Genomic DNA, 12,782 nt, shown 5'->3' with positions numbered 1-12,782 from the left:
TCTGGATCTCATGTGCAGTGGACCAGTTCCAACCCACTTTAGCCCCGTCTCCACCGCACAAAAAGTGCCGGCCTAGACCGGTCTAAACCGCTCCGGTTCACGTGTCACCACAGGAATGTGGTCTAAACCGCTCCAGACCGCTCCAAAGGCCACCGCTTTTCTGCTCCCCTTCCGTCGGGGTACCAGGACCATGGAACGGGTCTGAGGTTGAGCTGCTGTCTGCTGATTGGTCAGTGATTTACGACACGCCCTCAATATGTTAATGTGTCGGCTGAATCCTCTGCTGTCAGTGTGGTCAGCTGTGCTCTGGTTGTTTTTATTTTCATTTTCTTTTCTTTGCTGCTCAACTTTAGTGTTTGTTGTGAAAGAGCGACTTGAGGCAGGGGGAGACCGGGGGGAGGGACTTTGCATCGCGTTGGAGCTTCCTGTTAGCAGCATAGCGCTCGCCGTGGCGTGGATGCGCGTCCGGAGCTCTCGTCTCCGGCGCTGACCGCACTCCGGCAGCTCCGCTTCCCAGAGGCGGTCAGCGTTCTGTTCAGCCGCGGTCAGTGGCGCTTTATCGCGGGGACAGACCGCGGCAGCGATGAAGAGGAGCTCGGAGCTCGGCGCCTCCGTGTTCCAACGCTGAGCTGCCGGACCGCGATCAGCGCCGGAGTGGAGAACCTCCTGCGTTTGAGCAGAAAGCTCAGACTCCCGTGTCTGTGCCTCAGCCAACCGGGGGAACGCTCCGGCCACTTGCCCCGCCCCCCAGCGCTCGAGTGCGGGGCACGTCGCCTCAAGTCGCCGGCAAGTGGCCGGAGCGTTCGCTCTCTCACAACAAACACGGAAGTTGCGCTGCAGCTCTCCGCTGCAAAAAATGACTGCTGCAAAAAGTAACTTTTTTTTTTTCCGCTGCAAAAAATAACAGAGGATTCATAAGATCTACATCTGACGACGGTCTTTTCTGTTATGTCACATTTCTGCGGAGCTCATAAGCCCCGCCCACTTTTTACGCTCCTCTCTGCAGTGGAGACGCGACCCAAAATTTCGGTCGGGGTTAGTGCTTCCGAACTGCTCCGTACCGCTACGCTCCGTCCCGGCGCTTGTGTGCGGTGGAGACGGGGCTTTTGAGGAGCCGTGCTTTTATGGTGCGTTTCCACTGCACAAAATGTGCAGGACGGAACGGAGCCTTACGGAGGTACGGCAAAGCTTCCCGGAGTCAAATCCAGTGCCTGTTTCCACTGCAGAAAGGAGGTTAAAAAGTAGGCGGGGCTTAGAGCTCCGCAGACATGTGAGGTTACAACAGTCGTCTCAGCCTGGTGACAGATCAGGATTTATGATCCTCTGTTGTTGTTGTTTACATCCTCCACTGTGCACTAGTTGTTTAGTTAACTGTTATTGTTTGCAGCAGCAGAGCTGCAGCTGTAACTTCCTTGCTGGTCCAGAGAGAGCCAACGCTCCGGTGACTTGCCCCCCACTGAGCCCCCGGCTGGCTGCAGCACAGAGTCGAGCCGGGACGCTGCTCCGGGACACGGAGCCCTGAGCTTTCTGCTCAAACTCCAGAGCAGCCCCTCCACTCCACCAGCTCCGAGCCAGAACACGGAGCTCCGAGCTGCAGCGGCGCTGGCCGTGTTTCAACACAACGCTGACCGCTGCTGCAGCGCATTTGAACAGAAACGTCGAACGCCATGCAAAGACGACCCGGCAGCGGGACCGGCAGCGAGGACGAGTCGCTGCAAACAGAAAGCTGGGACACGATGCAAAGCCCCGAGCTCCGGTCTCCTCCTGCCTCACCTCCGCTTTCTCAACCAACATGAAGGTTGAGCAGCAAAGAAAAGGAAAAAAACAAAACAACCAGTGTAAAGCTGAGCACGCGAGCAGCAGAGGATTCATACAGCCGACATATTAAAATATCAGCAGACGGATCTTCAAACTCAGACCCGTTCCATGGTCCTGGTACCCCTGACGGAGGGGGGGCGGGAAAGAGACCGCCTTTGGAATGGTTGATTCCGGAAACTCACAAATTCTTGTGTTGGAAACCTGAACGGTAACGGACTCTACCGCTACATCCCGACCTGTTTGCGTGGTGGAAACGGGGCTCTGCCACTACCAACGGGTGAGGCTGCACACGTAGTACCTTCTAGATAATGGTGGCACACGCTGGAGGCAGGCTTGTTAACCAGGTTTGGGGCAGTTTGGTGGAACGGCCCATCGCTAGCAGCCACTCAGAGCAGCACACAAGGTGTTTTGGGTTCCATTGTACCCTTCCCAGAGGAAAACCACACACACAAGGGCAAAACATGCACACTTTGAAACAGGGCCTTCTTGCTGTGAAGCGAGAAGCGAGAGCGCCGCCGTGCAGGTACAACTTCTACCCACATTATTAAATGCAGTGCCCGTTCTCAAGTCACAACCTGAGAAGGTATGAATCCGAACAAGCTGTGAGCACTGGTGCCTGAGGCCACCTTGGCTCAGCCAGTGATCTTTGTTCTGTTGGAAACTCCTGTGTGGAAGAACAACCTCCATGGTAGATCTTTGTCCAGACTTAAAGCAACGACTGCCACATCAGCGTGGGCGCTTCATGACCACAGTGTGATGTTCCTGTGCAGCAAGCTGTACATGTAAAAACACCCTGATGTCACTTTCCTCATGATCGCATGTCACAGTCACGCAAAGTTACTGCACCAGAACAAATCTCTAAAATATACTGACGATAAAAATGATCACTTCTGCACAGAGAATAAACAAATACACCAAAAGACACCATCACCTCATTCCCACAAACTCATATGGTTACGAACAAACCAGAATGTGTAGCCGTCAACCTGTGTTTTGCTAACTGATGTCATTTTGAAAAAAGCTAGACTTTCCTAAAGAAACAGTACAGAAATGTGGTGAAACGGAGCGTAATGCTTGTTCCGGGACCAGGAGTTCAACTTGCTGGACACGGGACAAAGTAGTTTTCTTTCTCCCTTCTTTGAACTTTGGATCCACTGAAGCAGCTCCGACACATGCAGACGCCCCCAAAACAATAAAGAAATAAATGGTGTATTCCTATTCTGTCTAAACTGTTTCTGCAGAAATCGAAACAAATAGCAAAATACTTCCCCCGGGAAGGAAGCAGATGGAATTGTGATGAAGAACAGTGAAATAGCATCCCTCTTCAATGCCAGGCTTCTCTATTCTTAAAGAAGAGACTTCATTTGACTGAGAACCGGTTCTGCTGAAGCAGCTTTTCCTTCTCTTCTACCCATTTTATTAAACTGTGAGTTTTACAATATTTCCAGCAGTTTTTGAAGTTTAAAGTGAGCAGAACGTCTCTCACTCGGGTTTCTCAAATGTTATTTAGCCTTTATTTAGCCAAGACAACCACACTGAGGTTAATAATCTCTATTGAAGGTGTGTCCTGGAGAGCTGGGGGCCGAGGGCCTTGCTCAGGGACCCCCAGTGCACTTCTTTGTGTTTGGACTGTGGGGGAACCGGAGAACCAGAAGAGACCCCCACATGGGGAGAACATGAGAAGTCACCACAGAAAGACCCTGTATTTGAACCACCGCCTCACCACTTCTGAGGAAATGAAGAGTTTCTTACTTTGTGTGTGAAGGTCCAGGTTCAGCACTGAATTCTGCTGGACGCTCACTCTGCATGGACAGACAAGCTGACCTGTCCTCCTCCTCTTCCTCCTCTTCCTCCTCCTCCTCCTCTTCCTCCATCTCCATCATCTTCAGTCAGTCTGAGAGAAAAACCAGAGCTCCATCCGCATCAAACTATTTAACAAACATTAACAATCAGTTCCGGCAGATGACCAGCAGATGACCAGCAGATGACCAGCAGATGACCAGTGGTTGTAGGAGGAACTGAGCGGCAGCACACGTCCAACCAGGACACAATCACATGAACGACACCTCCGTCCACTGCCGTCAAGTGAGCCCGCACTCCATTTTAACTGCGCTTTTATTAGCGCCTTTACGATAAAACACAAGACAGCGTGCAGCCGCAACGCTGGAAGGAAATCCTTCAAAATTAAAGCCCTGAAAGCAACGACAGACAGTCTGTTTACAATGTGTTATGAAACACAAGTATTCATAGGTTTACACCCAATTTCACTTCAGTGCAAAACTAGACATACTCCTTTGTTACTACAAGAAATATGAAAGAATATTACTGTAGAAATTTGGAGTAAAGTAACGAGTAAAGTAACGAAGACGAGACCATTATTTTCGACCAACAGATTCAAGTAAGTTTAAGAGTACTTTACTCTAAATTCCTACAGTAATATTCTTCGATATTGCTTGTAGTAATAAAGGAGTATGTCTAGTATTGTCCTGAAGTGGAATTGGGCATAAACCTATGAAGGATTCCTTTTTATTGCAATTTGAAAACAGGTGAGAGAACATTATTTTCAACCAACAGATCCAGGTTTAAGAGTGCTTTACTCCAAATTTCTACAGTCATATTCTTTCATATTTATTGTAGTAACAAAGGAGTATGCCTAGTATTGCACTGAAGTGAAATTGGGTGTAAACCTATGAAGGATTCCGTTTTGTTGCATTTTAAAAACAGGCTGTCCGTCGTTGCTTTCAGGGCTTTAATTTTGAAGGATTTCCTTCCAGCATTGCGGCCGTGTGCTGTCTTGTGTTTTACCGTAAATGCAATAATAAAAGCGCAGTTAAAAGTGAGTGCGGGCTCACTTGACGGCAGTCCACGGTCCAGCATCTGGACTTGCTCTTATTTGGATGGAAGTCGACCTGATCTGAGCCTGAGGGCTGCACCGCGGAGCCTGGAGCCTGGAGCCTGGAGCCTGGAGCCTGGAGCCTGGAGCCTGGAGCCTGGAGCCTGTCGGCGGCACCGGAGCCGAGCAACCGCCAAAGCAAAGCGGCGATCAACAAACACTAGCCATTAGCCATTAGCCATTAGCCATTAGCCGTTCGCCTCGCCGCTGGCCGCGGGAAGGTTCGTCACGTTGGAGCCACAGGAGCTCCTTCAGGCACACATCGTCGCTCAGTGGCTCGCGGAGAAAGTTGATCTGTACCCGAGGTACACTTGAATAAACCCTCGTTTTCCTTCTTGGGCTTTATTGGCAGGTTGCAACCACGACTTGTTCGGTGCATAGCGCCACCTACTGCACCGGAGGAGGTAGCGTGCGCTCCTATAGGTCACTTAATGGATCATTATTTAGTAAGTAGAAGTTTAAAATCAAATGTAAAAAACCTCAACTAACCTTAACTTCTACAGTATAATCTCGTCTCCTTCAAATACTCCACTGAAGCTTTCTGTGTGTCCTGTACCCCTTCCTGTTCCCAGGAGACCCTCCAGGCTCCATACTCTGCCTGCCATACTCTGCCTGCCATACTCTACCTGCCATACTCTGCCTGCCAGATGGACAGATTGGACCATCTGTCCCGGTCCAATCTGTCCCCGTCCCATCTGTCCCATCTGTCCCCGTACCATCTGTCCCCGTCCAATCTGTCCCATCTGTCCCCGTCCCATCTGTCCTGTCATTTGTCATTATTTCTTTTTGAGTATTGCCTTACCTTCTACTTTACCTAAAGTCTATTATATTTGGTATTCTGGTCGAATAAACCCTCCTTTCTTCTTCTTCTTCCTCTTCTCCTTCTTCTTCTTCCTCTTCTTCTTCCTCTTCTTCTTCCTCTTCTTCCTCTTCTTCTTCTTCTTCTTCCTCTTCTTCTTCCTCTTCCTCTTCTTCCTCTTCTTCTTCCTCTTCATCTTCTTCTTCTTCGAGAGAGATTTTTGTCCAAAAACCAGAAAATGAAAACATTTATTCAACTCTCGTTTTTTTGTTTTCTGGCTCAAATCAAAAAGATTTAATAAACGACCCTTTTTTTGGCTTCTGATTATGATTTGTGGTTTTTGTCGACAAATCAAAGTAACAAAATGTACCGAGGAGGGCGATCAATAATCAATTAATCTCCCTGTGGTCGTCTTTGTGTGTCTCAGATTCTCTCTCTCTCTCTCTCTCTCACACACACACACACACACACACACACACACACACACACACACACACACACACACACACACACACTGACTGTCTCCACCACCAGAGGGAGACAAACTAACACTGGTAATGAGCAGGTATGAGGTGTGTGATCTCACTCCACTGCACAAAGATTTATTCTGAATCATTGGAATAAATATTTGATTGACCCTTCAGCAGGTTTTTCGATATAAATGCATGAAGAGTTTATCATGATTAAATCAGCTCAAAGCAGCTAAACTGTTGTCAGAAATAGTTTCATTGTTGAACAGCCGGAAGTGTTTTATGCAACAATAAAATCAAACGTTGCGTCTCTATGAGGTAAAAAATGAGATAAAACCAGAGTTTTGTGTTTTGTGTTTTAGTTGTCTCTGATTCACCTGCCGTCAGATTGGACTTTCTCCAGAAGATGGCTGTAGAGATGTGAAATACATTCAACCGAGATGAACTGGCATTCTGTGGTTGCTTGTAAAATGAGCTCCTGGAATACAAGGCAACAGTTGAGTGTTTGTCAGTGTTGATGGCCTTGGTCCACTGATGCACAGCAGAAAGAATCCCACAAATATTTCACCAGTTTATCTGAATGACGGAAACAACTCGGGGTCAAACAACACGACGGGTTGAAGGACGATGGGATTCACGGCGCTGGGACTCGTTTTCTTCACTTCCTGCAGGCTGAGCAGTGACACAAAGAGCGAGACAGTCGGTGGGCGTGGGATCGGGCAGTTGAATTAACCGTGTCACTGACAGTTAAAAGTGCAGAGAGTTTCTTCCTGCAAGTTATTGATGACCAAGTCAAACAAAATACAACTCAGGTCACTTTGCTTTTATGTTCCCAGCTTTCTGCTGAAGTTGGTGAGAGGACATCCACAGCAGAATCCTGCAGGAAACCACAGAGAAGACGTGTGACTTTAAACAGGCTGATTCAGCCCGACTGGCTGACGTCACACACAAACAAGAGTTCACTGTCCAGGTTTAAAAACAAACACCAAGCTGATATTTCTCTGCGTTTCTTGAATTTACACATAAACGCACACAAAAGAAATCTTCATTGACATGGACCCACATACACACCTGGTTCACAGCTACAAGACTTCTTTGTCTCATATTGTGGAGTTTACAGGAAGCTGAAGAAGATTTTGGGATGAAACCTTGTCTATCAATGGAATTCCTCTTCGTGTTCTCATTTTGAATCGACTCTTCAAAGAGCCATGGGACTCCCTGGTAGAAAACACAATACATTAAGGATCTATAATAACCAAGAACCATCCAATATTTGCAGTTCACGTCAATAATGATGAGCCTTTTGCATTAAAAAGGGTTTTTTACAGGCTTACAAAGGCTGCAGCCAGGACTTCTTTCAACTAGAGAGGTTTTATAATGAGTAAAGTTCAGCATCCAGCATTTAACTGTTTAACGAACAGTTAAATCCCAGCAGGCATTTAGAGCTGAAATATCTCCATTTATCTAGTCCATCCCACAGCTCAACAGTTATTTAAGCACCTTCTCAACGTGAGGACGTTGGCGTCCAGAGCAAACCCCCCCCCACTAGAGATGGGCAAATGAAGCTTCAAAGCAGATTCATGAAGCACTTTCTATATGTTTTGAAGCCACTAGATGGCACTGTCTGTTCAATAAATGTTTGAAAACACACTTCATTGACAGTCTTTCAGCCTCTATCTTCTCCTCTACCTCCTCTTGGTTTAACGAGATAGAAAAGGATCTTGTCCAGGTGAAAGGTCTAAAGGTCTCCAACACGAGGCTCTTCAGTCTCAATACACATGCAGGAGCGTTCTGCTCTTCAGGCGCTGGACGTTTCCTCCATCATCCTCACACCAGTGAACCTTCTGCTCTGGGACACAGATAGAGACCAAACCGTGGTTCCAAGAACTTCTTAAAGCCTTTCAACACACCTGAGGAACTCAAATGCACATTCTGACCATGAAAGTGAATTTTATGACTGGATACTTACATACCACTGTTGGTTAAGACTCCAAATCGATTAAAAAAGAAAAGTATTTCATGGTGGAAAAAATAGTAATGACAAAATCAGAATCAGGACCTGGTCTCCCTCCAGGCTTTCAACAAGTGGTTGACCAGGACCTGGTCTCCCTCCAGGCTTTCAACAAGTGGTTGACCAGGACCTGGTCTCCCTCCAGGCTTTCAACAAGTGGTTGACCAGGGCCTGGTCTCCCTCCAGGCTTTCAACAAGTGGTTGACCAGGACCTGGTCTCCCTCCAGGCTTTCAACAAGTGGTTGACCAGGACCTGGTCTCCCTCCAGGCTTTCAACAAGTGGTTGACCAGGACCTGGTCTCCCTCCAGGCTTTCAACAAGTGGTTGACCAGGGCCTGGTCTTCCTCCAGGCTTTCAACAAGTGGTTGACCAGGACCTGGTCTCCCTCCAGGCTTTCAACAAGTGGTTGACCAGGACCTGGTCTCCCTCCAGGCTTTCAACAAGTGGTTGACCAGGACCTGGTCTCCCTCCAGGCTTTCAACAAGTGGCTGACCAGAGAAGATCCTGACGAGCAGCCGGGGAGAGACGTGGCCCTCGAGTCCCTCGGGGACCGTTGAGGAAGGAGCTCGGCAGGCCAGCCTCCCAACGGCAGAGGACTCTTCCCTCTATGCACCAGCCCTGTGTTTCTCTCCATGTTGGTTTGGCTGATCGAAAAGAAAAAGAAATGAGTGGAATGAGTCAATCCTCAAAGGGGAAGGAGCATTTTGGTCTGACGCATGATCTCACTGTGATGTAAAGAAATACCCTCATAAATATACACCTATTTATATATTTGTAACTTTCTGACATACTGGTCACAGTTCATTAAGATCATTTAAGATGTTTTGCAGCTTTGGGACACAGACGGCCCATTCAGGGTGAAAAGCCACGCCTTGGCAACACTGCTGGTGTGTAAATGATAGAAGAGCCATTTTCCAATGATCATTGGGATTTTTACTACATAGAATGATAATTAGATTGAAAACTGCAGCCTACAGGCTTGTCTTAAAGTGAAAAAACTGTCATCGGGGAAAATAGTGTTAATAGTTTGGAAACTGGTCAAACTAGTTAGTGCTAATCAAAGTAGTGGGACACTCAGCAAATCACTGGATTGAGTCTGGAGAATACAAAATGGTTCTCGTAAGAACTGGATGACGTAGAGAGTAAAAAGATTCTTTTGTCTGTTTAGTTTACGTAGTTTAGTTGCTTTGGTTTTATCTTTGTGAGTTTGAACGACGATGTGTCGGAGTTGACTTTGCAGCTCTACTTGTTACAGTAAGCTGCTGACGTGATGATGATGATGATGATGAAGATTACCTAACAACTGTTGTGGTGTCAACTCTGAGGAGAGGCTGAGTCGTTCACCCATCACCTTGTTGATAGAGAGAGAGAGAGAGAGAGAGAGAGAGAGAGAGAGGTAGAGAGAGAGAGAGAGAGAGAGAGGTAGAGAGAGAGAGAGAGGGGGGTATAGAGAGAGAGAGGGGGGGTATAGAGAGAGAGAGAGAGACACAGAGAGAGAGAGAGGTAGAGAGAGAGACACACACAGAGAGAGAGAGACACAGAGAGAGAGAGAGAGAGAGAGAGAGGGGTTATAGAGAGAGAGAGAGGGGGTATAGAGAGAGAGAGAGGGGGGTATAGAGAGAGAGGTAGAGAGAGGGGGGTATAGAGAGAGAGAGAGAGATAGAGAGAGAGAGGTAGAGGGGGTATATATATAGAGAGAGAGAGGTAGAGAGAGAGAGAGAGGGGGTATATAGAGAGAGAGAGGTAGAGAGAGAGAGAGAGACAGAGAGAGAGAGAGAGAGAGAGGGGGTATATAGAGAGAGGGGTATAGAGAGAGAGAGAGACAGAGAGAGAGAGAGGTAGAGAGAGAGACAGAGAGAGAGAGAGAGATACACAATAGAGTCTTGGACCATGGGCACTCCGTCCCCCAGTACTCTTGTCCACAGTTGTTTTTACTTCTCCCTCCCTTGGAGGAGTTAAACACCTCCTGGCCTGAGGGAGGACACATGTCCTCAGTGTGTCCGTGGAGCAGGACAGCGACAGCAGCCGGTCACTGAAGCTGCTTCTCTGCCTGGAGACGGTGATGGACAGTGGACGCAGCGGGTTGTCCATGATGGACAGGAGCCTGTCCAGCGGGTTGTCCATGATGGACAGGAGCCTGTCCAGTGGGTTGTCCATGATGGACAGGAGCCTGTCCAGCGGGTTGTCCATGATGGACAGGAGCCTGTCCAGCAGGTTGTCCATGATGGACAGGAGCCTGTCCAGCGGGTTGTCCATGATGGACAGGAGCCTGTCCAGCGGGTTGTCCATGATGGACAGGAGCCTGTCCAGAGCCCGTCCTTCAGACACAGATGTCATACTGTCCAGTCCAGTGTCCACCACAGAGCCTGCCTTCCTCACTACCTTGTCCAGACGTGTGGCGTCCTGCTGGACAGATGAAGGTTGGGCCATGAACTCAGAGGGGAGCAGACACACACACATGTGTGGTGATGAGCTACTGAGAAAACATTCAGTCACAGAGATCCAGGGACTGTAGAGGTGGAGAAGAAGAATCTGATCTGAAGGTGGAGGCCGGAGGAGAGTCAAGGAGGAGGGTGACATCGCGGAGGAGGGTGACATCACAGAGGAGGGTGACATCACAGACGAGGGTGACATCACAGAGGAGGGTGACATCACAGAGGAGGGTGATATCATGGAGGAGGGTGATATCACGGAGGAGGGTGACATCACAGAGGAGGGTGACATCACGGAGGAGGGTGACATCACAGAGGAGGGTGATATCACGGAGGAGAGTCAAGGAGGAGAGTGACATCACGGAGGAGGGTGACATCACGGAGGAGGGTGACATCACGGAGGAGAGTCAAGGAGGAGAGTGACATCATGGAGGAGAGTGACATCACAGAGGAGGGTGACATCACAGAGGAGGGTGATTTCATGAAGGAGAGTGACATCATGGAGGAGAGTGACATCACAGAGGAGGGTGACATCATGGAGGAGGGTGACATCATGGAGGAGAGTGACATCACAGAGGAGGGTGACATCATGGAGGAGGGTGACATCATGGAGGAGAGTGACATCACGGAGGAGGGTGACATCACGGAGGAGGGTGACATCACGGAGGAGAGTCAAGGAGGAGAGTGACATCACGGAGGAGGGTGACATCACGGAGGAGAGTCAAGGAGGAGAGTGACATCATGGAGGAGAGTGACATCACAGAGGAGGGTGACATCACAGAGGAGGGTGATTTCATGAAGGAGAGTGACATCATGGAGGAGAGTGACATCACAGAGGAGGGTGACATCATGGAGGAGGGTGACATCATGGAGGAGAGTGACATCACAGAGGAGGGTGACATCATGGAGGAGGGTGACATCATGGAGGAGAGTGACATCACAGAGGAGGGTGACATCATGGAGGAGGGTGACATCATGGAGGAGGGTGACATCATGGAGGAGAGTGACATCACAGAGGAGGGTGACATCACAGAGGAGGGTGACATCATGGAGGAGAGTGACATCACAGAGGAGGGTGACATCATGGAGGAGGGTGACATCATGGAGGAGAGTGACATAACGGAGGAGAGTGACATCACAGAGGAGGGTGACATCATGCTGAGGACCCTCCACCCTGCTGAGGATCCTCCACCTTTCTGCCAGGATCCTCCACCTTGCTGCCAGGATCCTCCACCCTGCTGAGGACCCTCCACCCTGCTGCCAGGACCCTCCACCCTGCTGAGGACCCTCCACCCTGCTGAGGATCCTCCACCTTGCTGCCAGGATCCTCCACCCTGCTGCCAGGATCCTCCACCTTACTGCCAGGATCCTTCACCTTACTGCCAGGATCCTCCACCCTGCTGCCAGGATCCTCCACCTTGCTGCCAGGATCCTCCACCTTACTGCCAGGATCCTCCACCTTGCTGCCAGGATCCTCCACCCTGCTGCCAGGATCCTCCACATTACTGCCAGGATCCTTCACCCTGCTGAGGATCCTCCACCCTGCTGCCATGATCCTCCACCATGGTGACCCGCTACCTGGCGTCACACAGTTTTTTACAATTAAAAAAGTCACTTCCAGCTCTCGGCTGTGACGTGTTTTCCATCAATGGCAGCAACACAATAAGAAGTTCCACAGCCTCCACGAGTCCTGTGATGTGTCCACCATGTGGCGGCGATGGGAAGACGACACAGTGATGTTCAGGCTCCACATGGCTTCTGTCACTTGTGACCAAACTGCAGATGGTTGAGCGTCCCATTGGAAGCTGCCGGACACACCAGCCTGTGAGCTCCCACAAGCTAATGGGCACAGTGAGCGCTAACCTCTCCTGCGTGGACATCAGGCTGCTGTGTGTCGAGCGGCGTGATCCGTCGCACCAGGTGCTGAAAACGTGAGGCCGACATCCTGAAGTAGGAGAAGTGCATCTCCTCCTCCATTTGTTGGCGCAGCAGACTGAAGTGGCCCTGCTCAGCTCTGGTGGGATTGAGCGCTCCAACATGACACCTCCGTCACCTTTGATTTATTTGCTCCACCAGAGCGTATCTTTATAACAATTCTTCTTCCTCCTCAGCTTCAAACATCTCTTTCTTCATCCACTTCCTCTCATCAACTTGGAAACGACTCTCTCCACCATCGTCGCACCCTATCGCCGTCTCATCCAGATGTTTGACTTGTCAAGATGGCGACATGCCGCGAGGGGCGTGGCCTGAGAGATCAGCAGCGTCTTGTGGAGTATGAACGGTTCTGCCGAACAAACGTTTTATTTTGGCAGCTTGCTGACGTCACGGCCGAACCTTCGTCTTGTTCCTGAAGGCTTCT

At 49.4% G+C, this 12,782-nt stretch overlaps 1 protein-coding gene across 1 annotated transcript in view; it reads right to left on the bottom strand.

Annotated features, from left to right (window-relative positions):
- Positions 1–10,421, bottom strand: part of LOC308144171 (NACHT, LRR and PYD domains-containing protein 14-like) — a gene marked incomplete at its 5' end in the record, with an annotated part of 31,805 nt that extends 21,384 nt beyond the window's left edge. Inside the window, 2 exons of the mRNA XM_080515229.1 lie at positions 1,436–1,634; positions 9,977–10,421. Coding sequence (XP_080371355.1) covers positions 1,436–1,634; positions 9,977–10,421 — 644 coding nt within the window. The remainder of the gene's footprint in view (positions 1–1,435; positions 1,635–9,976) is intronic.
- Positions 10,422–12,782: the final 2,361 nt, after the last annotated feature.

Source organism: Blennius ocellaris, assembly GCF_963422515.1.
Source record: "Blennius ocellaris genome assembly, chromosome: 19".
Lineage (NCBI taxonomy): Eukaryota > Metazoa > Chordata > Actinopteri > Blenniiformes > Blenniidae > Blennius > Blennius ocellaris.
The sequence above is the reverse complement of the archived record's forward strand: the minus strand, read 5'-3'. Positions and strand labels throughout refer to the sequence as shown.